The sequence below is a fragment of the Clavelina lepadiformis genome, chromosome 1 (assembly GCF_947623445.1).
Source record: "Clavelina lepadiformis chromosome 1, kaClaLepa1.1, whole genome shotgun sequence".
Taxonomy (NCBI): domain Eukaryota; kingdom Metazoa; phylum Chordata; class Ascidiacea; order Aplousobranchia; family Clavelinidae; genus Clavelina; species Clavelina lepadiformis.
In genome coordinates this window covers 10,141,351-10,168,588 of record NC_135240.1, presented here as the reverse complement: position 1 = coordinate 10,168,588, position 27,238 = coordinate 10,141,351, and the positions used below count along the sequence as shown (strand labels likewise).

The window sequence follows — 27,238 nt, the reverse complement described above, 5'->3', positions numbered from 1 at the left end:
AAAGCGTCTCCAAGCTCTCATTATGCGCCTGAATCGTTACGATATTGTTTTTGAATATGTCCCAGGCACTGCATTAGTAATTGCTGACACATTAAGTCGTGCCTACCCGGAACTTCTCGATCAACCAAACCGAATCGCACAAGTGGTTACAGAACCAATTCTAGATGAAATTCCTGATGAACGATTAAAAGAAATTAAGGATGCAATACAAAAGAATGAGGAATCCCAACTCCTGCTCGAAGTCATCAAGAATGGGTGGCCAGACAACAAAGAACATTTGCCTCCCATCATCAAACCCTACTTCTCCATTCGTGACACACTGAGTCAAGAAAATGGCATTATTCTGAAAGGCGAGAGAACCTTCATCCCTCAACCTCTTCGATCAGAAATCAAATCTCAACTCCATTCAGCTCACCTTGGTGCTGATAGCATGTTACGAAGAGCTCGCGAAACCGTTTTCTGGCTAGGAATGCCAAACGAATTAAAACAACTGGCTCATGATTGCGAAATATGCCAACAAGCAAAGCCAAACAACCAACGAGAACCATTACTGCTACATCCCGAAGGTTTATCACCATTTGAAAAAGTTGGTGTTGATTTATTTGAGTTGAACCGAAAGTCTTATTTAGTCACGGTTGACTATTTTTCAAATTTTGCTGAAATTGATGTCATGACCTCAACAACTGCAAAGCACGTCATCATTTCGTTGAAGCGTCATTTTGCCCGATATGGAATTCCTAAATGCATTGTATCTGACTCGGGACCCCAGTTCATCTCTACAGAATTTCAAAGATTCTGTCAAAAATGGGCGATACAACACTACAAATCATCACCAGGACACCAACAATGCAATGGAAAAGCGGAAGCTGCTGTGAAAACACTAAAGAACATGCTGAGACGTACTGCACAAGATGGGAAAGATCAGTGGCTGGCACTTCTGGAATTGCGCAATACGCCACGACAAGACGTCAACTGCAGTCCTACAAAGATATTGTTTGGTAGACCAACTCGATCAGTGATACCGATTCACATTCCAAAAAGCAAACATCTTGACATCAATCGTCGTCATCAACGCCGCACCTCAGTCAAGCAAACCTATGATAGCAAAAGTCAACCAATGTCAAAATTGTATATCAACCAACGAGTTTATTTCCAAAGTGCGGAAAAGAAGGGATGGCAAAAGGGTAAAATTGTACGCATACTTGGGCCTCGTTCATATTTGGTAGAATCATTGGATGGTTTTCGTTATTGTCGTAATCGAGTACATATTCGTGTTGACCATAGCAAGTCTAACAATGTGTATGAAGATACTGATTTTAACTTTACATTTTCGACACCTAACCAAAACAGTCAACCCACAGCTAACAACTACACTGTTGCTAACACACGACCTAATCGTACACATAGAATGCCAGTAAGATATAATGATTATGTACTGTAAATACTGTGTTTGTGTCACCTTGTTCTGTACTGTAAATACTGTGTTTGTGTCACCTTACCTTCACTGTTCTATTTCTTGCCACTCATTATGCATGTAGCTTTAAACTTCAAGTGTGCCTCACATATATTGCGAGTAGTATGTTATTTCAGTATTTTCTGTGTGATGGTATTTCAGTATTTTCTGCGTGCTCATAAAGCCTTCTCACTGTTAGTCTTTACTCAAAGAAAGGAGGATGTTGATAGGTATTAACTAATTAATAAGATTTCTATGTTGGCCATGCTACAGCCATGTGCTCTCTTGGTTGTGCATTGTGATTCGTATGTGGAGTAATACGTTCATGTTCAAGACTGTCTAAATACAAGAGATTCTGCCGAACGTCTTATCGACTTAGATCAACACATAATATCACGAGAGTAGCGATATTAACAATTATAACATAAGGAGTATGTGAATGGTCTTTTTTATCCATTGCATCTAAATCAATTGTATCTGCGTAGGCGCACAGCTCCTCAAATGGGCAATCAAGTCTAAGGTCTTCATGGCTGTTGTCTGGATGGGATTCAATAATGCAATGTTCGGGAATCACTAGACGTAAATACCCTGAAATAGTAGCATTTATGAATTCTTATAAATATACACTGTACAGCATAGTTGCAAACTAAAAATCGGTTTTAGAAGCAAAGCGTTGGGAGTTAAAATTCATACACGAAACACTATGGTTGTAGTGTCTATGGAAATGTCTGACTAATAAATACTTTCCTCTATTTCTTTAGTCCTAGTGTTCATTCAGCACGAATATCGTTATGTTAACTAGAAGTAATGTTGCATGCAACTTGAAATTTAATTAGGTAATTTACAAGCCATGTGGGAAAATACTGCATTGTTACGCAACACTAGCGTAACCAGCTAATACTGTAATGTTACACAACAAGAGACTGATAACACAACAAACTGTAATCCCAGTTTGAAAACATTCGATTCATTAAGATTGAAATACTGAATCGACTGAGATTACGTTAAATTTTTTTCACTAAAATCATTATGAAACGAATTTATAACGAAAATTTTGGATTTATTAACCAGCTATTTTTCAATGTAAAAATTCTGTCCCAAAACAAATTGGATTTAATACACGGATGGATTTATTAACCGTGGATTTACTAAGCCGATTCTACTGTATTGTTATGTCATTGTTGTTTATTGGCAAAGCAGGCTTATATCACAAGTAATTCCTTAACATGGATTTTCATCCTCACAAATGCCAGTCATTTGAACTTTTCCAGGAAAAATAGTCTTGTTTTATGTTAAAGGCAAGTTTGAATGTAAATAAAGGTTATTTTGTGATAGTCGTTATTAATTGGACATATTTTCTGAAACAACGTTCTTCATCACTTAATTTGCTTATCGTAACTTTATCGATGTCGTGTGGAATCTACTTTTACATAAGACGTGAAAGCAATATTTCTCATGGGCATTGTTATATAACTTCAAAAGTTGAGCAGTGTCGCTGCCATACTTTCATACTCTATGCATGGTCGTAGCAATAGTTATCGAAGGTCGGTTTATTATGTCATATTCATATTACAAACGTTGGTTTCTGCTATTGATCAGCTTCAAAAAATGCAATGTGAGCGAAGAACTGAGTGCTGATATCACATGCATTTCAATTATATTAAAACAGTGAATGCATACAGACAAAAAGTTAGTTACTGATGTTTTGTATGCATAAAAATTCCAAAAATGTAGGTTGAGTAATAATATAATTTATACCAAACGTTCGTCATTATTGTCAATTACAAGCAACACTAATTAAAAGCATTAAAAACGAAACATGTGTTACAAAAATATGTAACTTACCAATAAATCCAAACGATTTGCATGTGACAAATGGGATATTGTTGCACCAAAATAATGCAGCTAGTTTCTGTAATGTATCTCCATATAAATTACATGCAATGACAACTGTGAAACTGAGGAAAAAGTGGGGATTTGTCTCAAGTATGTTTGCAACATCTTCCTCGATGTATTCACCCTTTACTTCAGGATTCAATTCCAAGAGTAGATTTGTTGCAACCTGTTCCATTTACGTTAGATTATAGATATCTTACTCGCAACGTCAAGACATGCATACATCTGTTATATATAAAAACACCGTTATATATGTAACACTAGAACAACCAAGTATGCCAATTGATACACTTGCGGTATTTATCTTTTTATTTTCCGATTCTGAGCATCATCATAACTAAGGCAAAACCTCAGATGATGAACAGATTAAGATACTAGAAAAGAAGAAGAATCTAAGAACAGATTAGTGCAACACCACAGTTCATCTATACATAGCACAATATGTGAATAATATGCCATTAAACATTGTCCAGTGCATGTTGATTAGACCTGTAACCAGCAAGCTACTTTTTTGTGAGCTGTTGCAATTATTATTTCGCAAACAACAATTGTTTTTTAGCGTTTTTCTGCCTTTAAACACTGCTTAGTGCTCATGTACAAAGTTTTAATTTGTAAAAGCCAAAAAGGTTGATTTAAAAAAAATTTGCATTCTTTGTTTAAATATCAAATGAAGTGTGGTAATGAACACACAAAAATGAAATTAGAAAACAAATTCATTTCAAGAATGTTTCTCTGACCAAGTAAGTAGAAAAATTGCAGCTTACATCTTCATTATGCTTCAATTGACATACTTGGTGGTTCGAGGTAGCTTGGAATTGCAGTCATTCTACAGTGCTAACTAACATGGTTGCTATAATTAGAACTATTAAAATCAAACATGGTCACAAGTTAAAACAGACAAAGACATACTATAACCTCAGATTAGGTTACTTTGTAAACTATTTGTGAATTAAAATATTATGCATGATTATTAATGTACTATAAACCTATTACATTACACCAAATGTTATACACTTGCTACAGATTGATAACCAACAAAAGCAATTTATTGAATTAAAACAGCTATAAAGGAAACAGGCATATAACTAAGTACAGTAATACATTTTTAATTTAAACAACACCTTTGCTTTTGACTCTCCGATAGCGTTTGGATCAAGAAAAAAATTACTTCCAGCATCCTCACCGTTTACACGACTTTTATCAACAATTACAAAGCTCCCAATTCCTTGATAGAAAAAATGTCACTAGGAGGAGATTCAAAAAAACATTCAACCATTCAAAGTAAGTCTTATCTAGTTATACCAAAATAAAAAATTTCATACTGGTATACTGTTGTAGAAATATAAAGACTTGACATTATACCTGGCAAAATTAGATTCTTTAAGGTTTCTGTTCCTGTAGCAGTGACATTCACTAAACAAATCTTTGAGTTTTCCAAACACCATTGACCGTGGTCACCCCATAGCCTTAATTGTCTGTCGTACTTATTCTGTTTATTAGCCATTTATTTATCAGCTTCTGTTACTTACATCTACTCCCATTCTATGAAATAAAAAGTTAAATGAGCTTGTCAAACTGGCCTTATTCAACGGCATCATTGGTTTCTAGATTGACGTGCCTCAGCAGCATTTCATGCAATAATATTCATTTGGAGCTGTTATTACAGCAGTTGTTAAATGTCTCACTAAACCAGGAGTTAGCAAGCTAAAAACCAAGAATCAATTGGGTGGCAATTCTACCAAATTGAAACCATGGAGACGCCGCAAATCCTGTTTGATCAGGTGGTGCCTTTTACTCACCCTTTAAAATTTGAAAGAGAGGCTCTCTTCTTCAGAAAGATGTGAGTTAATGGCTCCACCATTTGATCACTGATATAAAGATAGCACCAGATGTGTGATCCATTCTTTGCGTTTATATTTAGATTTTGAAGTTTAGATTAGGTCATAAATACTGTATACCAGTATATACTTATATTTAATATATTCAGGATTGACTGATGAGAAAATGTCTAGAGTGTGTCAGAAAAACGTGACGTATAAAGAGGCTCATGCAACAGAAATCCATTTAATTTCACGCCAAAAATTTGCAACTTAGCAGTTACTTTCCAGTTTGGCTATTGCGAACTATAATTTTGTAAATGATGCAAATGAATGCTAATATATGTTACATTTAGGCCAGCTGTGTCTAATTGAAATTTTTCAATAGCGGGCCAATAACAACAGTTTTTGAATGTGGGTCACTTGTTGAATAACATATTAAACCTACCGGTACACTTGATTATGCTTAACACATATTTTAAGTATTGTATAGTTTTTTGTATTTTCTGCCATTAACAGTGGGGAGCGAAAATCATAGTGCTAACCTCATTCAAAAATGGTCAGACAAGAAGTATGCTCACAAACAAATAACGATCGGGAAAAAGCGGCAAAGCCCGAAGGACTTAAAACATACACAGTGTGGATTACAGTGGTGCTATAATGATGGAAGTTTGATGATGATGATAACGGCCACCAAACCCAGAATATGTTTATGTTAACAACATACAAAACTTAAGTAAACCAGAAAACACAAGTTCTAAATATTTACAGCAAAAACAATAAATTGAAAGAAACGTCGAGGGCATGATTAGGATTGTGTACGTTGGGTTGAAAAAATAAAACTCCATCAAAGAAACATAATTCCAGGGAAACGTTAGTGACGTCACTCAACTTGGGAACGTAATTAAAATGACTCTTATCTTGTGCATATTCTGTAGTAATGTATTACGTTGGTGTGGTGCAAATTTTGACGTTACATTTATTGGTGTATTTATCCAGCGCTATGAAAGCAACTTCACAACATGGTCAGTTTCAGTAGAATACTCTGAAAACGGTAGAGCCTTTTTATCACCCTTTAGAATTCAAAAGAGAAAATGACTAAGCTGGGAGTGATTTTGAGTCTAGCCTAGGCCAGCATGCTTGATGAAACTGTTTTTCCATAATTTGGAAGAGACCCACCCCTTCACATTCTAATGAGTGATGAAAAGGCTCTACAGATCAACGACGCCACGACGCTAACTTGGGTAACGATTTCAATTCTTTGCAGCAGGATTTGCAGTTTGGTTAAGGGTTAAAGGTCAGCTTCGGCCCACAGTGATTAATGCAAACAATGCTTTACTCCATCTGCAAAATGAAGTGAAAACTTCATCTGCAGGAAGCAAGGCTCGGGTGGCTTTTCCGAATGACAGGTACCAGTAAAATGTAGAGATATGGTAAACGTTAACTTTAAATTTGTATTAGGTGTTTTTGCTTTGGTGCTTCGGAAGTCAATGAAAGCATTGTTTTTACGTAGATGAAGTTTGTCAGCCAAAGTTTTTCTAATGTACAGAGCACAAAGCATCCGGCCATCTAGGAAAGATGAAGAGTACCAAACTCCATTCACTAGGAGCAAACGTCACACCTATGTAGATCCTGATTACACTTATACTATTGGGGAAGAAGAAGCCAGGCGCCATCACAAACAGAAATACGCCCAATTTTTAAGAGACTGTGCCTCAAAACGCCAGCAGAAAAATCAGACCAAGTAACTTTTATGACTTAATTTTTACTCCTTTTTTCAATTTTTTATGTCAGTTGTTTGCGGCTTGCTATACAAAAAACTGTTTGTAGAGAATACAATGAACTCAACAATGATACTGATGTTGATCTCAAGCCTGCTGTTGGTTTGAAACCTCCAAGTCTCTCAGCAAAAGAAATTGAAAGCCCAGGTATGAAAGAGCATTTGATTTTGTGAGCCATCCCAAATTGCTGTGGTGTCAATTTCTATTTGGTCATATATTTATACACATGCATTCCGGCTCTTAATTTTTCATTTTTTCCCCATACTTCTTACAGCTCCATATCAAAAGCCACCACTTCACGAAAAGCACCGACTTTTGACGACTCGACAACTCGCAAACCAAGAACGAAAGGCAATCACTCGTCCAGTCAGTGAGGGCCTTAATGCTGTACCAATAACCAGCATTGAAAAAATGGATTGCAAACGTGAACTCACTCCGCAGGTACTAAAAATTTGTTTCCTCTTTTTAGATTTGAGGAATGCGTTTACAAGATCATTAACGTCATGTTTGTGCTTGTAGTTTAAATTTGAAGTGCAGTACAAAACAATAGTTAGTAGTTCTGAGTTGTTATGATTCAGGATCTGCATAAAGTTGTTATCGGTCCACCAACCATAGATTTTGGGGAAGTATGCTTGAGGTCAACAAATCACAAACAACTTCATATCGTGAACAATCTTGATCATTACATTCTTGTTCAAGTAAGGATTAAGCAGTATTTGGTGGAAGACACAATTGTTTTGATTCGTTTTGGTATCTGTTTCGACTTTTGTTTATTTGCACAATTTTATTCCCTTGTTCGGCTAGCTTTGAGTCAAGTTATTTGTACAATCCTGGTATTCAAGACCAATAAGTTATCAATATATTTTACTATCTATCCAATAATTTTAATAAGAAACATATCTCAATTTTTTTGCAAAGGTCACAATTGATTGCAAGGAGTTACGTCAAACCTCACCATTGTCTCAGGTGATACCGGCCCAATCAAAGGCTCAATTTACACTCGTTTTCGAATCCAATACCCAAGGAAAATTTCAACGTTCTATCAGGTACTTTATTAAACTGAGATCTTTTACTGAAATAAAAAATTTTTTTGCAAACTCTTATGCCCGTTTATGTCCAGTTACTCAGTGAATTCTCAGCATGAGAGCCACGTTCTAGTTCTTGCGAGAATCATCCCAGTTGCTTTGGAGCTCTCTTGCAACGACCTTGAACTGACACCAGAAGCCGGTGTACCTGCCGAAGCTGGCTACAGGTGATACATATTATTTTTATTGAACATTTGTTAACCTGTATATACCTAATGTTATTTTCTGAGTCATAAAGGAAGTTATGGAAGTTTTATATATTTATTTTATTTATAAAATTATGCAGTGCACAAAAATTCAGAGAATCGTTTTTGTTTTTCCAAGTGTGTTTAATTTTTTTTTGCTTACATTAGTTTACGAGCTTCTTTCCAAATTATAACTGGCATCTTTACATACTAATTATAAATTGCTACAGGTCGACTGTTACACTCTACAACCGTCGCAATTATCCAGCTGAGTTTACGTGGTCTCCTATACTTACTGACAGAGGAACTGCATTTTCAATTCGACCTGCAACTGGAACTGTGGAAGCTTATAAAGACCTAAATTGCGAAGTAAAGATTGAACTATTACATCTGATGGTTAGTTCGTGGCTAATGATAGTCTTGTGATGCCATTTTTAGGTAGTTTTCCATCCCAGTTATTTCGCACCATTGGAAGGAGACTTTCACATGCAAGTTCACAATGGAAATTCGATGAAGCTTAACTGCTCGGCCAAGCTCGGTGCAACTAATGTCCAAGTACTACCTTCATTTAATAGCTTATAAAATACAAATGATTTACGTTGAAAAAAACTTTGTATTTTTTAATGAGTTAGAATTAATTTTTATGACTGTTTTCTGACTCAAGTGTACCATCTGATCATATGGCTTTGTACACTGAAGTTAAAATCATTGGTAATTGTAACTGAAGGTGTTGGTTTTGTGGCAGTGTATCGTTTTTACCCGAACTATTAACTTATCATAGTTTGTTGAACGTCGTATCTTGTTCGGGAGTGTCCCACTGAACATGAAGACAACGCGCACCGCCCTGCTCCACAACTCCGGTAATAATCATGCCATGTTCTACGTCATCAATTCCAACCCGTTTCCAGGAATGACAGTCTCTCCTGTCCATGGCATCGTTCCTGTGGGTGGAAACGCAGAGCTTAAGGTAAAAATTAATAACCTTATTCAGTTTGGTAGCTTTTGCATCAGAATTGTAACTTTTTATATAATAAGTATTATTTATTTTTTTTGCTTGTTTCCGAGGTAAATCCCAAAACGCCTTGTACCCAATTCCTTTTACCAAGTTTAGTGCAAGTTGTTGTAGTTAAATTGTAGTTCACTTCCAAATACAGTTTTGTAGTTATCAAGGTCAGAGCGGTCTTTTTGCTTTTTTTCAGATTGTGCTTTCACCAACCGCAGTTGTCAAGTTTGACACATGGATTCAGGTGAATATAAGAGGCTGGAAGACAATCGACCTCAGGATGGGAGGAACTGTTGAGCCACCCGAAGTGGATATTGACATAAAGGTTGCTGGACACACGCTATAACAAGTTTTTTGTTACTATTTCAACAACGCAATAGAAGCTTAATGCTTTTTATGTTAGAATATTTTCTCTGGCAATTTGGTGGTGTTATGCCTAAGCCAAAAGTTTCAAAGTTAGACGATTTACTGTTTTACTTTTAGCCACCAATTTAGGCAGAAACAAGTCATGTAAGTAAGTTCATACACGCAGGCGTTCAAGTTTCACGGTGTTTACTGCAATTCAGTGGTTGCAATTCCTTTCAATCTGGTCAATTACACAACCACCCGGGTGAAGGCTGAGTTTGATCTCACCAAGTATTCGGACTTCACCCTCGAATTTCCGGAAGAACAGCTAGAAGGTGGGATGAACTCTTTGAATCATTCTCAGCTTGGCATAACACTAATTGATGTGTTATGATCATATAATTATAATGTCTTATGTCGAGGCGGTTTGTGTTTTTATTTCCATTTTATAGTATATTTTAAGGAAACTTTTAAAATATAAGTGTATCGGAACATACACTACACGTTTTCCTTATTGCTTGTAGGATTTCTAGAATACTTATATGTGGTTTTTTTAACTTTCTGTTTGAAAATTTGTCTCATCACCTTTGCAAATATTTTGCAGATGACCCCGGCGAACGTGAGCTCCTCTCACCAAACACATACGCCGTTGAACTCTTCGGACAACAGACTTTGGCTTGTGTGCTTAACTTTAACCCTACTTCGGTAAGTAAAGCTTATTGACCTATCGAAGACGGCAAGGAACCTCTATAACCTCACATGTAATTTATATTGAAACTAACGCGTTGAACTTCGATATAGAATATAAATACTATTTTGTGTTTTAGCGTGCAGTTGGTATTGTTTTACAAAATACCAAATTACGTCATGTTGTTGTGTGATAATGTAGAGTAATGAAAATCATTTGCATTGCCAGGTGGCGTCCTATGACTTTAATCTTCCTGTCGTAATAAACAAAACTGGCGCACCAAGCCCTACACCCAGTACTTTTCCACCGACCCCCGTTCCTTCAGAAAAGCACATCGTCACCCCACGACCGGTCATTATTACCATACCCACACCTAGAAGGCGCGTTGTTGCAACTGCGCTTAGGCCAACATTGCAACTGTCGACCTCGAGGTAAAACCTTTTTTGTTTTATTATGCGCTGCTGGTTAATTTATAACGTTTTCTCTCGTATTGATCTGTTGCAATCGTTCAGGCTGTGCGTTGCTCTTTCTTGAACGATCATAGCTGGAATAGCTGTATTGTAATGGTATTGTGTGATAGTGCTTACTAAGATATTTGTAAGTGTGTTTTTTACAGACTAAACTTTTCTCTTCCGGTATCCTTCATGGAGATGAGTGTCCCTGATAACGCGGGAGGAGATCAACAATTTCTAATCCTCTCCAATAAAAGTGATTCTCCACTTAGCTGGGAATTGGATGTCAATTCTGTGAAAAACTTTGTAGAAGATTCCGCATTCACGTGAGTTGCTCTCAACGTTAGTATTGGTCATATCGTCCCCAAAATTTTCCGTGGATGATTTTTTTCATTGACCCCATTTTTGAGTTGTCTGCGTTGCCAGGTTTCTTAAGCCCGGAGGTGCATGGTATTCACCGAACAAGGTCGCCGGTACCTTGAACCCCCGTGACACTTATCAGCTAAGAGTGATATTCTGTCCTAAGAAGGTTGGAAGTTATGTCTATAACATTCCGGTCATTCTTAATGACGACAAAGAGAAACCATACAGGTAAAATGCTGTGGCAGCTATTATCAAAACCTCTCGCGTCAAGCAAACCTGTATATCACCTATAGGGCGACGTTAGCTTCATATATGAGTACTGTAGAATTATATACGAGTAAAACGTGTTGCGCCATCTGTTACGGCTTGGTATTATAAAGTATGGATTAGTACACACAGGCACTTATTGATTTGTTGCATTTGCAGACACTTAACCCTCAATGCAATGCTGCAAGCTCCAAACATCACATTTGACCCTCTGGCTCTAGTTCTTACTCCGGTGCCGCTTGCGACAGCGGTTTACGCCGAGTTTAATGTTATAGCAAGTGGTTACGTCAAGTAAGCCTTGAAGCATTACTGTTTATCACAATCACATGTAGCCAAGTAAATTGACATGAAATGTGCATCTTAGAACAAACATTCTCAAGATAGATGTTCCGGATGTTGAAGCTGACGATGGAACGAAGATAACATGTTTTGCTCTGGAATTTCCAAACGGTTCTACCATTCCTGGCCCTAAGTCCACGGGTATGTCTTATAATCGTGTGTTACGAACAGCTTCAATGCTGAATAAAAGATACACTATCTAGCACCGAGCATTACTTACTTTGAAATAACAAGTGTCTTTGTAAGGCGTGATTTTCACCGAATCGACTTATTTATATCGCAGCCCTGGATGAGAAGGTATCAGTGAATATACCTTGCGTTCTCACCTTCAGTTCGCACACTCCTGTATCGGCCACTGTTGACATTGTGCTAACAGACGAAGCCGGAAGAAAGTAATTTATCATTTTGTCTAGAGCTAACTATAATATTTAATTACTTTAAGAATTGATGAGCATGGTTTAGCGTTGAAAAGAAGAGCTGTACAGGAATCGAATATAACGCACTTTGATTTTTAAATATTTTTCCAAACTATTTAAATTTCTTTTAAGGTTTTGCCTTCCCGTCACTGCAACTGCTGACAATTGCTTGCTTACCGTTTACCCTTTTCTTGCCGCTCATCGCAATGATCATCAGATCGTTTGTGAACAGGATAAATCTCTTCGAGGGCCATCCCATGATGCTAATTCCGGTTAATTTCTCATGTTGTTTTCAGAGTATCTGGTGCTTGTATGATAACTTTAATGCTTCTATAATGTATAGTTAATAACTAATTCAGTTATTGTTCTAATTGCTAAGCCCTGAATGATTTTTGTACGTTGCTATCATCTTTAGTGAAGAGAGAGATTCAGTTCTTCAGGCTAAGAATTTTGATCACTTTTTCATATTTTTGCTATGCAACAGCTAACTTAGGTGAAGCTGTTTTGGTACCGTGTGTTTCACCACAACGGCCTTCCACACGAGGGAGCACAAGCGCCACCAGTTCTCACTTCGGGACCGCATCGTCGTCATTTGATGAGTCGTCCAACGCAGCATCAGGTTGGTTTGCTCTTCTTTGATTCGGTGCAATTTTGCTTCTTCGTTGGTCTGTTTGACCAAAATGCTTAACAGAGCACAGAAATAGCTGAATATGTTGTGGGCATAAGAGCCCTCTTGGGTATTAATTATAAAATCGGCCAGGAAGCCAGCATTGTTGGTTTGTTTAGCTAAACAGGGCAAAAGCAGGTTTAGAGTAATTGGTAGACTTTAGTCAGATTTTAATCGATGTCTTGAAAGACAAATATATTTATGAGACGATCTTGGAAGGGTCGGTTGTGTTCAGGACTTCTCTATATGAGTGTTTATGTAGAAAGCGAAATAACAACATCGTCTTCATACACGGTGTCTTCGATGTCTTTTGTCAGCTCATCGTGCGTGGATACAATCACATTTAAATCGGGTAAGCAAGAATGGCAGACCCCGACCAAAATTTTTCCTAGTTAAATTTCTTAGTTTACTCGAAGTGGTAAGATTAGATACAGGATAGCCGGTAAGCCAGAAAGCAGGCCTGTTATGCGACTCATTATGACAAGGGCATTTTGCTGGTGGACTAGAAGAGTTTAGTTACTTGAAGATAAGCAGAAATAGAAGTTCTTTGTTTGAAATTGTCACTTAATACGGTACTATGTCCTGAGGTAGGCCTACTCTATTAAGTGACGGTGACCGTGCGGTATCATGAACTCAAGCGGATTGCTACTATAATAGTAACACTTTCTAAATTTTCCTTCCATAATGATAAATGAATGAAATAACATGATGCTTATTTGCAGAGTCAGAATACGGACATAGTTCCAGAGATGGCGCGCAACCAGCCATACCCGCGCACAGCGACACCACTGGTACTGGTACTTCGCATCGGGGGCAAGGCGCTAAAAATGCTGTAAAGGACGCAGCTTCACTACAGAAGGTATAACATGTTTGTGTGTAAGATATTCATTAGAATGTTTCACTACTTGAAAAACGGGTTGATATTTTTATTTGTGATAAACACACTTGACATCCTTTGAAACTGCGTGAACTTTGTCGTTATACTTTTCCAGTTAGAATATGTTTTAAATGGCCTTAAAGAGGTCAATTGAGGTTAAAATCGAACTTGTTGGTCTGCTATCTGACCGGCATAACGTTATCACAACGAATCAAACTTTAATTTACAGACAGTAAGCATGAGTGCCAAAAACACTGAAGATCCATCAGCTCAGCGTGAGCTCATGTCCCGATCCCTCGGGTCTGCCGTCTTCCCATTCGAGAGCTCTGCGGAGGCTCACTTTCATCAAGAAGTGCTTCTCGCTGCTCAACGATGGATCTCTGCCCACGGATGGCCAGGTGGTCCGTTTCCTGTGACCGTTCCTCAGACTCTAAGATGGTGAGTCGTCGCTTCTTGCTTTGCTTTCATCCTTCCGGGTGGCGTTGAGCAGATTTCAATCTTTCTCCAACTCATTGACGCATTCCTTATTACTTATGCACTTCACAGTTTTAGAAGTTATTTTCGGATAATCAGTTTCGAACTTTGCCATTCATTCCAGTCTCGTCACCCGTATCCCATACGATGATGATGACACAGGTGTGAGTGTGAAGAAGGAAGCTACGGCGAACGGAAAAGGCGCAAAAGGAACAATGGGAGGATGGGATACCAACCTGAAAAAGGATGTCAAAACGATCTACGACATGCTGCAACACTTGTGTGGCCGGTAAGTGACTGTTTTCTGTCGTATGCTGTGTCATCTTATAAATATTTTATATTATTCTCTAGGTATTGTTTTCTTATACGTAATATTAATTTCCTATTTGTCACATAATTTGATAGCATATTTAACTGACGCCAGAAAAGTTATGTTTTAAATTTATGGCCAGTTACAGATTAGTTACTTTGAGGTGTTTCATGTTCTTATTTGCTTTGTACCAATACGATACTTTGTATTTGAACGTGATAGTGTAGATGTAGATAGTATAGCTGCAGTATAACGGCTGCAGCTTTTTTCTGCAGGCTTGTTCCTGGTATTCCAATTAACCAACCCCTGCCCCGCGACCCAACAGAACGAGTTCTGCAGCTTCACTGGCAGCACTCAACCCTTCTCACATTTCTAAGGCGAGTGATTTGATGATGAAAATGATATACGTTGTAGTCTGTTGTGGTGGACTCGTGTTGTGTTTGTAACTGGCGAGCTCTTGGCAGCTGCTAACTGTGACCTTTCAACTCACAGAGGCCAGGGGGCATCCGTTTCTGCGATCAGGCCCGAATTTCTCCTCACACCACGTGAATATCGTCGATGGGTGAAGATTCGAGAACGTGAAACAAAACGTGACGACAAAGGAAAGCTGAACCAATCAGAAGAGGTGAAACAAGTTGCGGAGGAGAAGGCCAGTTCAGCGTCGGCAGTTCGCATCGAAGAAGAACTGTTTGAATCGGTGTCAAAACGTGCGTGGACCGATCTGCTTCTACAACTGTTCAAGGTGGGCAATCGTTTTAGAATTTTTTTTCCTTCGCTTGCTTTGTTTTGACTGTTGTATACCAGCAAGCAAGTCTTATGCAGGGTGTCGAACCGGAAATGAACCTGAACCTTTAAACTGGTTCGAACGTATGTTTTATGAAAACCGAACTAGAACCAGAACCCAATATATTACATTTGTCTGAACCCAAGCCGAACCTGAACCATTGAAAACTATGAGAAAAAAAAAACAAACCGGAGTCGAATCTTTCTCAATTGTAACCAGTTTTTCAGTACAATAATTCCATCCAAAAGTTATAGAAAACGTGTTTCTTTTGCTTATTTCAAAACGTGGAAAACCTTTACCTCACTCATGATTAAATTCCTTGAGCTAATGAATTGCTACTTGGGCAGTATAGTTGAAAAAATAAAACAAAATGATCAGCTGGATAATTTCATTCGAACCCAGAGCGAACCGTATACAAGCAAGTTGGCTGAACCTAAACCCGGAGCGGAATGAATGCGTGCATCCGATGCAAACCTGAACCGGAGCAGAACCGGTAAAATAAAATTTAGTAAAACCTGAACAGGAGATAAACCGTTTTCCGCTGCGGTTCGACTCCCTGGTCTTATGTCAAGGAGCAGAAAAATTTGTGAAATCTTTGATATACTTCGTGAAAATGTGTAAGATCCAAGCCGTGGCTATACACATATTATTAGGTAACCTTCCCCATTTCAGGTGTTGGTACTCTCTCGTATCACGCCGTCACAATACAACAAAATGAAACCTATCCACAAAGGAGTTTCTATGCCGAAAATAAACGTTAATCCCTTGGTCAGCAACGTATACAGGTATTTTTCGTTGATGTTAACTGAATTTTATGCAGCTGCTCATCGTAATTACGCTCCACCACCTTTTAAAATACATACTTGCAACGTTGGTGAATATTTTAGACACTATATTGCTTGTAATAATCAATTTTGAGATGAATAAACTTGGCCAAGACCTTTTCATTAAGCTAGCCTTCACCGTATCTGCATTTCAGTGTTGGGGAGCGCATTGTACTGGCTTGGCTAAATCATCATTATGGCCAGCAGCGGCATATAGTCTGGGGTAATCGCAGATACTTGCCGTCTGAAAAATGCAAGGGAGGCCTCCCGCCCTCACGTTGGGTCGTCAACTTTGACTACGATTTGTTGGATGGACTTGTTCTAGCTGCAGTTGTCTCTGCCTACTGTCCATGGCTGGTAAGTAAATTCAAATACTCAATGCACACAGTGTCGCTTTTTAGTGTGTATGTGACGCGCAAAAAGATCCGATTGGTCATTATTCACAACGACATTCACAAGAAGCGGAAAGGCATACGATGAGCCACAATTAAATCTTAATTTTTAAACTAGTTCAGCTGTGGATCAAGTTCACTCTATGCTTGACTTGTTTCATTTCTAGCACTTGTATATTAAGTGTTTTCATTTTTATTTTTTTCACAGCAACAGCAAAACGTGTTTGACTAAAACAAACTGTTATTACCGTAAAACCTCTATTTGAGCGCCACCTCTATTTGAACGCCACCTCTAATAGAAAGCCACTTTTAAAGAAGGGTTGAAAAATAGAACGCCTCCCTCTAATTGAACGCCACTTAATTACCTGTATATACCGGTAAATGTGTTTGGTGTTTTTTATTTTCATTAATAAACTTTATTTCAAAATTCTGACCAGCTAGTCGAAAAATAGAGCGCCAACCTCTAATTGAACGTCACCTCTAATAGAACGCCACTTTTAAACAAGAGTTGAAAAATAGAGCGTTATGGCGGTGAAATAGAGGTTTTACGGTAACCTGGTTTTGATGCCTATATATTATGTAACAATATTTTACTGTCCGTCTTATTTCCCCAACATACTTACTTAGTTGCTTACTTCATCCTCTATACATGCACCAGATAAACGAGTATTTCAGCGAGATGTACACCGCACCAGCCAGCCCTGAGCAATGTTTGCACAATACGTTGATCCTTGTGAGAGCTTTGAGGAAGGCTAGTATCGATTATGACGTACAAGCAACAGATATAACCGACCCGAATCCCATTGCACTACTGCTGGTAAGCGTTGGATTAGAAATTTGACCTTTACGGATGCAAGAGTATACTTTTAAATCAAAATCATTCTTTCAGCTTTGCGTGTATCTCTATCAAAACTTACCTCAGTACGTGCCGAAAAGCAAAATCCACTTCGTCGGACCTTTGCACTCTACCGTTCGCCGACAGGTTGTGTATTTTGTTACCAAGCTTCGAAACATACTTGAATTGCACCTATGTACGTTTCCTTTGTCTTTCTTCATCTCTGCATAACTCGTACCCAGGTGCGCATCACGAATCCCAGCGTTCGTGCTCTGAAATACATCGCATCGATTTCGGGTCGAGACGCGGCCGATTTCAAACTCCCAGGCGGCGAAGAAGTTAATGTTCCCCTGAGGTTAGTTTCAATAATAACAGAAAAGCGGAAGTAATTCGCTTCTTTCTTATAATTAGCGGGATTTTAAAATGTAGATGATCTGGTATACTTTCCTAAATATACGTAAAAGTAAAGATAGATTTGAATCATCTTTTTTGTGTTGCAAATTTACGTTGTTATGATTCAGTTCAACTAATTTTCTTTTTCAGGGGTGACGTCAGCATTGACGTACAATTCACAAGCCGCCTCCTTCGTCCGGCCGACGCTGTGCTGGTTCTGGTGGGGCGTCGCGATACCCCTGTTTTCGGTTATTCCCGCCCATCTGGAACGATTGGTTCGACTCTCGTATTTACAATAAAAACATCCATTGATGACATTCATCCAAGCAAGGTTATTCGGGCAGATTCTCCCTGCTATGAGCTTAAAAAGATAGACGTCCCTGTGAGTTATGATGTTTTGTTGGCTTTTTACCAACTTTTTAACATTTATGTGATGAAAAGCATTTGTTTCAAATCTTATTACTAACCCATTAATGTAATAGAGGGATAATTTAATTAGACTATTATTACTATAAGTTAATTAACAGTTTTGTTAAAGATTAATATTATGGCAGGTGTTATCGTAATTTTATTATATATTTTTGTTATGATTTCTTTCGCCAGATCACCAATCCGTTCCCGAATCCGGGCGCCTTCAGGATAGTTTTGGTCGAATCATGTGACGGACCTCCATCTCCACTTGACATTGGAAGAAGACACGGGATCGCAAGAAGTACAAGAAAGACTCTTTCGTCGAGAATTAAATCGGTAAGTCGTTGATATTTTTCAAGTTTGTAAAGGGTTGTTTTTTCGCTGTAGCCAAAGTTTCCATTAACGTAATGAGAATATTTTTGGTGTTATGGTTTGGATAAATTCTATTAATGACAATTATTACAGCAATAACAATATTTTCATGTAACGTCAAGTTTGCTCTTTGCGAAGGTGAAATCTCGAATTGACCATGGGCAGCCCAAAGAGAGCCTTCCACCCGCCACTCCCCCCTCCGAGGACTTTCATGTCCCTGACGAAGGAAAGGTGACGTCAGCCGGGCCTACGATGACGTCACAGCTAACTGCTTTTTACTGTCATCAGTCTCATATCAGTTTGAACGTTGGTCAATCTTCAGTTCTTCAGGTTAGTGCTTTTTTAAGCTTATAAACATTCATTTCGCTTTCCATCTCTGTTCAGTCATTGTCGGTCCGATCCATGCTCCTCTTCGGGTATAAAACTGCCGAAAAAGGGGAACGCGTAAATGCATCTTCATCGGAACATTCTCACTACACAGCATATAATAGCTCAAAATTAAACTTTTTCAATTAATTATTACGATGGCAAAATTTTGGGAGTTTTGGCTGATCCAGACATTGTTATTGAATAAAATTTCAGAAATTATCTTAATTTTGCAGCTTTAATTTTTTTCACGCGGCTTGGATTATTCCTGGCCTCAAAATTAAGATATAGAGTCCACAGAAAGACATATTTTTCATATCGTTTGACTGGCAATGTGCCCAAACTGAGCTGTACTACATCGTTATATATCTCCAACATATAAGCCTTTGCTACTTTCAAATACATCTTCTGGTATTTTTCTCCTACAGCTGGATTTCTTGCCACTTACTCTCGGAAGGAAGTTTTGTTCTATTCTTCTGGTCGATGAAAACGTTGGCGAGTTCTTGTACGCAGTGGAAGCTGTCTCCTCCCTCCCGCTTCCCTCAGTCGTCCCATTCAATTTTGCATCCAAGCACAGCGTTAGAATAACTAGCGCCGCCGCTGCTAGAAGAGGTCAGACAACTAAAGCTATACATTAACGATTCTGCTTTTCAGCTCGCGAAATGGGCGAAACTGATTCAACATCAGCATTCTTTGCTGAGAAAATTTACTTTAACTTTACAAAGCCCTTGATTTTGTAGTGTGAACTCAAGCTTATTAATTTAACAGGAAAGGGTCTTTTCGGCGGTGACGATCGTGTGGTTTACTGGAAATGCGAAAACAATGGAAATCTGGTGGAAAATCTTCTCATACCGGTGACCAATGATTCGAAGGAACGGGCTTTGCGAGTCGCTGCCAAGCAACGAATGTCTAAGAAAGAACAGGAACGTAGAAGTCTGACAGGTTAGGCTAGAGTTTTTCCACTTTCTTTGAATAGATTTCGTTTGAGTTGTCCTTGTCCTCCAATCTCTTCCAGAAAGTTTAACAAAATATTTTATAGGCACTTTGGAGAGTGGTACGGTGACCGCAGCCATTGCAGCAATGGGGTTAGTAGACAACGACCTTATACAAGACCAAAAAAACTGTCTAATGCCGCCGACTTCGGCACCCCCTCGCCCGGCTGGTGTCACTTTCAAAGTCGAGGCATCGTCCGAATGGTTTGAAGTACCTTCCACCATCACCGTTCCTTCTCCAATGACGTTTGGTCCACCACCAGCGACAGAGATGATCAGTATGAATGCTGGTCCAAATGATAGACAGGTAAATTAACGTTTTAACTTTTCCAAAAGGTTTTAATATTAGTGTATTGCAAGTTTAGTTTGCGACATACACCGCATAGTTTTGTTTCTGAAGCTTTCACAGGTCAGAGTATTGTGCTAAAGCTCTTTACTATTCGCAAAATGTCTAACTCCCCTTCCCAATAATACTGTGACATATATTTTAGCATGACAAGCAGCATGCGAATCTATTTTTTTGCAAACTTTTTAGGACGACGGAATTGTTCCTCTTGAAGTTCGTTTCACACCCAAAGGTCCTGGTCACTATCCTTGTGACATTGCCCTTAAATCGCCAAACGATGTCAGGGTCTATCGAGTGGAATGCACTGTCAATTCTGTCGGTACCACAGCCCGCCTCGATTTTCATGCTCCGGCTCATCAAAGCATAACCCAGTCAATCCCAATAGTAAGTGAAATCCCGCTCACTTTTTGTGGATCGTAGTAAAATTTGTACTTGCTGTAGAGAATTTTTGTGAGAAAAGTAAAAATTGTAAGGCTACGCAAATGTGTAATTTTTGTGCAGCAAAATACGACCAAACAAGATTGGAAAATGGATTGTATTGTGGAAGCGGACGGTTTTGAAGGTCCCAAATACTTATTTGCAAAAGCTGGCCAAACTGCATACTACAAGCTCATGTTTAAACCTCATTATGAGTGCACGGTTGCAGGAAGGCTAATAATACAAACCAGGTATTCTGGCACTGCTTAAATATTGTTCACTGACAGTCAGTTGGAAATTAATAAAAATCTCAAAACTTCTAGCGTATATGCTCTTACAATATTGTATCTGTACCTATACAAAACAGTATTTATAAACATCATCATTTCACTGAAAACAGAAGCTTTGTAACACAATGAACATTTTAACTTATGAGCTTGAGCTTAGTTACTGATAGCTGATGATAATGTTCATTTCAGATATGACGGCACGGAACATCTGTTCAACCTTTTCGGAGTGGGAGAGAGCCCGCTATCGCTCGAACACATCATTGTACCGTGCAAGTGCAGAGAAGCTACTACGCGCACTGTTACCGTACCTAACTACGCCCCACATAAACTCACCTACAAAGTTATGACCGACATTCCATGCTTGGAAGGAGATGCGCTGGTAACTGTGCTTAAGGTAAGATAGGTCTTTACAAAAAATAATTTTTTTAGAAATAATAATAGTTTTTAACGAACTTTGATAAACGTGTAAAAGCTCGTGCGGTTGCTTCAGCAAAGCGAAATGTGTTACAATAAGGATACGCGGTAATTGCTATCTTCTACACTTCAGTATATAAGTTAATATTGTAAAAATTGTAGTCAATAAATCAACTCCTCATTACCTATCTATTTTCCTTTATGTAGGGCGAAACGGCTGAGTATAAATTCACTCTGTTACCATGGCAACGTGGCGTCACAACAGGCATGCTTGCGTTCACTGTCGATGACATGGAAAAGGCGAGGAGTTTCGATAAAGACGACAGCGACTCGGACAAAGATGACCTTGTCAGTACTGACCAGTCTCAGACGCAAGGATACGAGTCTAAGACACCATCGTTTCTTACACCACAATCCAGCCAAGTCACTGGTTTGAGCGGTTACAGGTTGCTTGCAATTGTTTCATTTTGCTGATGTTGTGTTTTTAGCAGCTGTCCATAAAAGTGTATGTATTGGCGCGAAATAGGCCAGAAAGTCCCCAAAAAATAAATAGGAAACTGCCTATAAATGAATTTGGGTCAAATTGATACTGCGATTATACATGTTTTGTGGTGTTTCTTTTTGCAGAGTGTGGTATTCTATAGAAGTTCAGGCTGAACCTGCTGATCCCGTTGACGTAATCAACGTCGAGTGTCCAGTGCAGGGAGTGAAGGAGATAGAAATACCCGTCAAAAATCCATCCGGAGAACGCGTTGAGTATGATGTGAGTGGCCATAACAAAGACAACATTCAAATTTTTTACTATTTATTTTGTTCTGTTAGTCATCATCTAACTCAGCCTTCAATTTTGATTTGACCCCAAACTTTCCCTCTCTGCATTTACGTTTCTTGTTTGCGTGTGCGTGGGTTTTCCCGTTCTTAATTTTCTAAAAAATCTACTGTATGTTTACTAGCAGAACTCGTTCCGTTCCATTCAGTTTTGTTCATGTACAGGTGGACATCATTGCAGATTTAGTTGAAGGAGACGCCAAGTTTGTTCTTGCGCCAAGAATACCGGCAGTGTACAGGCTTCGTTATCAGCCGCGTGAGGTCGGTAGAGCAGAAGGCTCAGTGATATTTTGTAGTCCGCACACAGGAGAGTTTTGGTACAAACTTAAATTTGACTGTGTTCCACCGTCCCCGAAGCACCTACCCGCAATGGAATGTCATTTGGGTAAGTCCGGATGAAAATTCTTGAAATGTTGTATGTTTTATTTCAGTATTTGTTTCATTATGCCACTGTTGCTACTATTTTACTTTGAATATTGGGCTGTATTAATTTATTAAATAACTTGCAACTTTAAAATATGAACGCTTCACAGTAACTTTTTGTATCCCTATTTCAATGTGACACTAAGAATAACTTTTTGTTTTGCAACATACAAGGTCGTTGGACAAGACAGTATATCACATTGTCCAATACAACCGATGAGACCATGACAGTGGAAGCCGGTTTAAGCAACAATGTGAATTTTTCTTTGGATATTCCTTTATTTTCGTCAGTTTCAGTCGATTCTGACAATCCAAAACTTCTTTTCAAAATACCAGCCCAATCGAAGATGGAAATTCCTGTACAATTTATGCCGACAAACTTGGGTGCTGCCAGCCATCAAACTACAAGTAAGAATAAAATAATTGAAACTCTTTGGCCTGGGAATAAAACTCTCTCGATTAATCCTAAAAATACGGTTGCAAATTCATTTATTTAAATGGAAGTTATCAATGTATTTTTTATGGCTTTGTCGTGTGAATTATTGTTTGTATCTATTGTATTTCGCCTTTGGAAAGAGATTGTTTGGCTGTGGAACTGGTTGTTATACTCTTCTGAACCAAACTCTTTTCAGTTCTCTACATAGTCTTTCATGACGTGGTCCGCATTAAACTTTTGTTTTTACCAAACGCCTTTCCGTTTCAGTTACTTTCAAGAGCAAGCAGCTTGGCGAGGTATGCTATCTCGTTAGTGGAAGAGGACTCGCACCACAGACCATGGAACCACTCAGTGTGAGTGCCGGTGTGGGCTCGAGTACTTCACTTATACTCCCGTTCCGCAACCCAACTGATGCTCCTGTTTTGGTTGATGTCAACCTTAGCGACAGTGATCACACAATGAACAGCATTTCGGCATCCGTCATTAGGTACTTTCATTTCCGTCAACATTCCTGCAATTTAAGATAATAAGCGTCTTCATTTAGCCTAGACTAAACCGACTATCTTCAACAGTAATTGAACCTAAACAGCGATAGGTATTTAAAAGTTTGCCACTAATAGGGGAGCTTGTGTATAACTAGCAAGTTCACCTATATTATATGTCAATTTAAATTGAATTATTATCTGCTTTCCTTTGTCGCCACTGAATGCGCTTGTTAATCTTCTTATGATATTACTTGACAGGAACAACATCACTGTTGATTCAGCTTTCTGTCTTCTCCTCAAACACACCACAAACATCCGGCTCGAACCTCGGCAAACTTTGGACATACCTTTCACCTTTTCTCCTGACAAGGTAAGTTTTGTGGCGAAATAAACTTGCAGCGTTGCTTGCTTGCTGGAAAAGTATGTGGTATGATATACGACGCAGTTGGCGTGCAATTACAGTACTCGATTTTTTTGCTCCTGACTATCTTTTCAGTTAAACATCAAACGTTCAAACGTACGACTAGTAATACTCGTGAAAAGCAACTTTGTGTAAATATTTGAAATTGTCTGTGTTACTGCTTAATGTTTAATTACCCAAAAGTTTTTTCACGTATTCAATGACGCAGATGCGACGTCACGAAGGAGCCTTGTCCATCTCACTGAGTAGAGATGACGGAGAAGCTTGGCCTGAAGAGAATGCTGGAATGGAGGACTTCACTGGTGAGAATAAAACCGAGTCATGTTCACTTCACTGAAGCTCACTTACTCGACCATTCTTGAGTTTGCTCAACATCAATCATCTCGTTCAGGTCTCGGTCGTTTCACGGCGGAAACCGAAATGGGTCCTCTTAGCAGGGCGGACGACGGAAGTGTGAAGGCAATACGGTGGGTATTCCCCGTCCACGGTATACCAGAAGTACGTTCCAAAGAGACAAAAGGTATACTTTGATTGATTGCATATTGTGGGTTTACTATAGCCTATCAACATTCCGCGCAAATACATATTTAGCATTAAAGCTGTATATTTCGGTACAGAAGCGATCCTGCAGTGTCAAGCGAGGAGTCGAATCGAGGAACGCCTTGAGGTGACCTTGACTGGTGCTGTACCGAGTTCCGCATCCGGGCACGATCTTACTAAGTTGCGCGCCGTCACTCCTCTCGATAGACAACGATCTGCGGCGAAAAACGAAGGCGTGGTTGTGGAAGGTTGGTAAAATAAAATAAGCCTACCAGTTGATTGCTGTTCATTTTCACACCTTTTTGTTTTCAGAAATCTTTGAACTAAGTCAAAAAAACTCACCCAGTAATTTGCGTAATGTATTTGCAGTAACATGTATATGTTACTGCAGTGAAAAACTGTTATCGAGTTTTTCACTTTTCATACGTTGTGTACAATACAGGGCATTCCATTGCCGAGGAGTTTTCTTACGCGATTGACTATCCTGAACACGGTGACGTTCGTCAGCAGATTGAACAAGCTCTTGCGGTGAGCTTGGTAAGAAAGCAGCGAAACCCTCACACCGGGATGGTTGTTCTCGTCTTTAACCTCGTATTTTCACCATTCAGGCCCATGAAGTAAGTCCAAAAGAAGTGTAGGCCTAATTCAGTGTGTCTTTATATAGACTAACGCATGTTTCATAAAAGTTTGGGCTGGGCCTTCCAGTACTTGTCCTTCGTTTAGTTTTCTAAGATGAACCACGAAATTTATTGCAAAATTTTCTCGAAGAGTTTGTTAATTCATCAAAACATGAATTTGTTTTGAATAAATTTTCACTTAGCAACCGCCGAATTTTTGTTTTAGTTTAGAAAACAACAGAATTGGGGTTTACTACTGCAGAACATTGAAACTAATTTAAAACCAACACAACAAAGAACTGAACCTGACCGAAACAATTGAGACATTGTTCTTAACTTTCATTTGACCCAGACTAGCTTTATAGCTTTCCAAAAATAGATCTGTACGATTTCTTATAAAAAACCGAAAGTTACCGTTTTTGATGTAGTTAATGGAAGTAGCCAAGAATGTTATTGCTAACCTGCAGTTGCGGCGACCATTTCTATTAAAAAGACTTAACCGCGGCATTATACTTTTCTTCTTGTAGTTACACTGTCTGTTTGACTGTGGCCTCAGCAACAGGTGGTGTATGGAGCTTCCCGCTTTCTATACGTGCTTCAGAACCCCCGCCTGATGACGTCATATACGTTGAGGCTGCTGGATTGGGCAAGGGGTCAACAGTCAGTTTCCTGCTTTACAGTCACTCCAAGTAAGATATCATGATATCGAGGGCTTTACCCTCCTTGCTTAGGTAAAATATTGTCTTACAGCAGTTTCCGTAACTTTTTACCTAAACTTAAACAAGCTAAAATTTCTAAAACGATTTTATGCGATTGTGGTCAGTTTTAATAGAGTTTATGGTTTCGCAAAGCACATTGCTGTGTCACTTAGTGTGCTAATGAATCATATATAACGTGTTGTTATATCATTGCAGACATCCCACACCTTTCAACGCTTTCTTTGTGAACGGAAGTGATTTGGAATTCAGTGTGTCGCCAGCGACAGGCGAGTTGCAGCCGCAAGGCACAAGCGGCACTCGACTATCGGTCACTTTCACTCCCAATATGTACGGTCGCTTCTACAAGGCGAGGCTCATTGTCCAGGTATGGAATGTTTTGGTATATTCTGTCATTCGCAAAGAGAAGTTACCTCAACAGAAATAGATGTAAATGCACAAGTCCGTGACTGAATCGGTGCGTGTTTTGTTAGACCCTTGATATGCAATGGACCTATGACGTTAAGGGTGTAACGCCAGAGTACCGGGTTCCTAACGTATCCTCAACCATCCTCCACACAACTCCCTCTAGACCCCGTGCCATAGCGCAACGGCCACGAGTCAACTACGTCCGCAAAAATTTGAGGTTGAATGCAACGGCGGTCTCATCGCCTATCAAAGGAACGCGGTTGCTTAACAGGATAACTACACAATAAATGAATATGAGATAAGATAGTTAAAAACTCGATTTGATTTTTGAAATAAAATAATGCGTTCGGTCATGATGTGCTTTGGTGTAAGTGTGATTTTAGTATTTTTGGCCAGCTGGGTACGTTGTAGGTTACTGCTTAAAATTCAAAAATTCAAAATTGCATTAACGTTAATATACATTTTAAATCTGTCTTATGCTTTCTTGTTTTGGAATTACGACTGTTTTAAATATTTCCATAGACTTGTAATGTAGTAAAATTTGTAAGATTTCACTGTGTGTGCATTTAATCGGTTTTAAGCTTTTGTGAAAATTTTTTCTATCTTTATTTTATAAAACATAATACTTATATTTTATCGAGGTAACGTAAAAGTTTTATAAATTTACAATAAAAATGAGATTCAAATTTACAGACTTGTCCATTTGTTTGTCTCCGTTATGTCAAAACAAACCCTTCCGAATTGGCTAAAGGGCCTGTAGTACCATTTTGAGCAGTTTTAAAACGGCAACTCGGCGATCGTGACGAAGGTCGTATATGCAAGACGTCACTATAAAAAAAGCATCAATAGTACCGGTCCAGTGCGCACGTGACCTTAATCTGTGAAGGTTTGCTGTTGTTTTTGTTATGGCGTGTGCAGAGTGTAGGTTCAGGCTGAAGTTGACGTTTTTGTGTTGATTTAAAGTTAAGGCTCTTTGGCTGATTTTTTGGAAAAATACAAGAAAAAAAGTTGAAACATTTGGTGTAAGAATTCCAGATACGAGAATTTGCTCAAAATGCTGCATTAAGTCCTTTTGCCCTACATCTCGGCGGATACAAAAACTCAGCGAAG

At 38.8% G+C, this 27,238-nt stretch overlaps 2 protein-coding genes across 2 annotated transcripts; one reads left to right on the top strand and one right to left on the bottom strand.

The window, feature by feature from the left end:
• Positions 1–1,820: 1,820 nt before the first annotated feature.
• On the bottom strand, positions 1,821–4,883 carry LOC143453520 (NEDD8-activating enzyme E1 regulatory subunit-like). Its single transcript, XM_076954880.1, has 4 exons — positions 4,712–4,883; positions 4,471–4,574; positions 3,299–3,515; positions 1,821–2,041 (listed from the first exon to the last, which is right to left on the bottom strand). The coding sequence occupies exons 1-4, from the start codon at positions 4,851–4,853 to the stop codon at positions 1,821–1,823; spliced, it is 684 nt and encodes a 227-aa protein (XP_076810995.1). The 5' UTR covers positions 4,854–4,883.
• A 1,223-nt stretch (positions 4,884–6,106) lies between these two features.
• LOC143449074 (cilia- and flagella-associated protein 47-like) lies at positions 6,107–26,553 on the top strand. The gene is made up of 55 exons (XM_076949135.1): positions 6,107–6,191; positions 6,434–6,575; positions 6,716–6,910; positions 6,997–7,094; positions 7,222–7,388; positions 7,526–7,645; positions 7,866–7,993; positions 8,068–8,199; positions 8,448–8,586; positions 8,656–8,772; positions 8,999–9,184; positions 9,417–9,545; positions 9,753–9,900; positions 10,170–10,270; positions 10,482–10,684; positions 10,870–11,031; positions 11,132–11,296; positions 11,495–11,626; positions 11,700–11,815; positions 11,958–12,066; positions 12,223–12,362; positions 12,575–12,709; positions 13,020–13,109; positions 13,480–13,616; positions 13,864–14,072; positions 14,233–14,397; positions 14,694–14,795; positions 14,911–15,160; positions 15,875–15,987; positions 16,182–16,383; positions 17,077–17,235; positions 17,308–17,400; positions 17,496–17,608; positions 17,797–18,028; positions 18,250–18,393; positions 18,568–18,759; positions 19,224–19,407; positions 19,564–19,737; positions 19,835–20,094; positions 20,323–20,517; positions 20,635–20,801; positions 21,030–21,234; positions 21,462–21,700; positions 21,882–22,017; positions 22,248–22,467; positions 22,680–22,913; positions 23,209–23,428; positions 23,685–23,796; positions 24,056–24,149; positions 24,239–24,367; positions 24,465–24,635; positions 24,830–25,004; positions 25,532–25,693; positions 25,919–26,087; positions 26,194–26,553. Exons 1-55 carry the CDS (start codon positions 6,107–6,109, stop codon positions 26,413–26,415), a joined length of 8,718 nt encoding a protein of 2,905 aa, XP_076805250.1. The 3' UTR covers positions 26,416–26,553.
• The last annotated feature ends 685 nt before the right edge of the window (positions 26,554–27,238 follow it).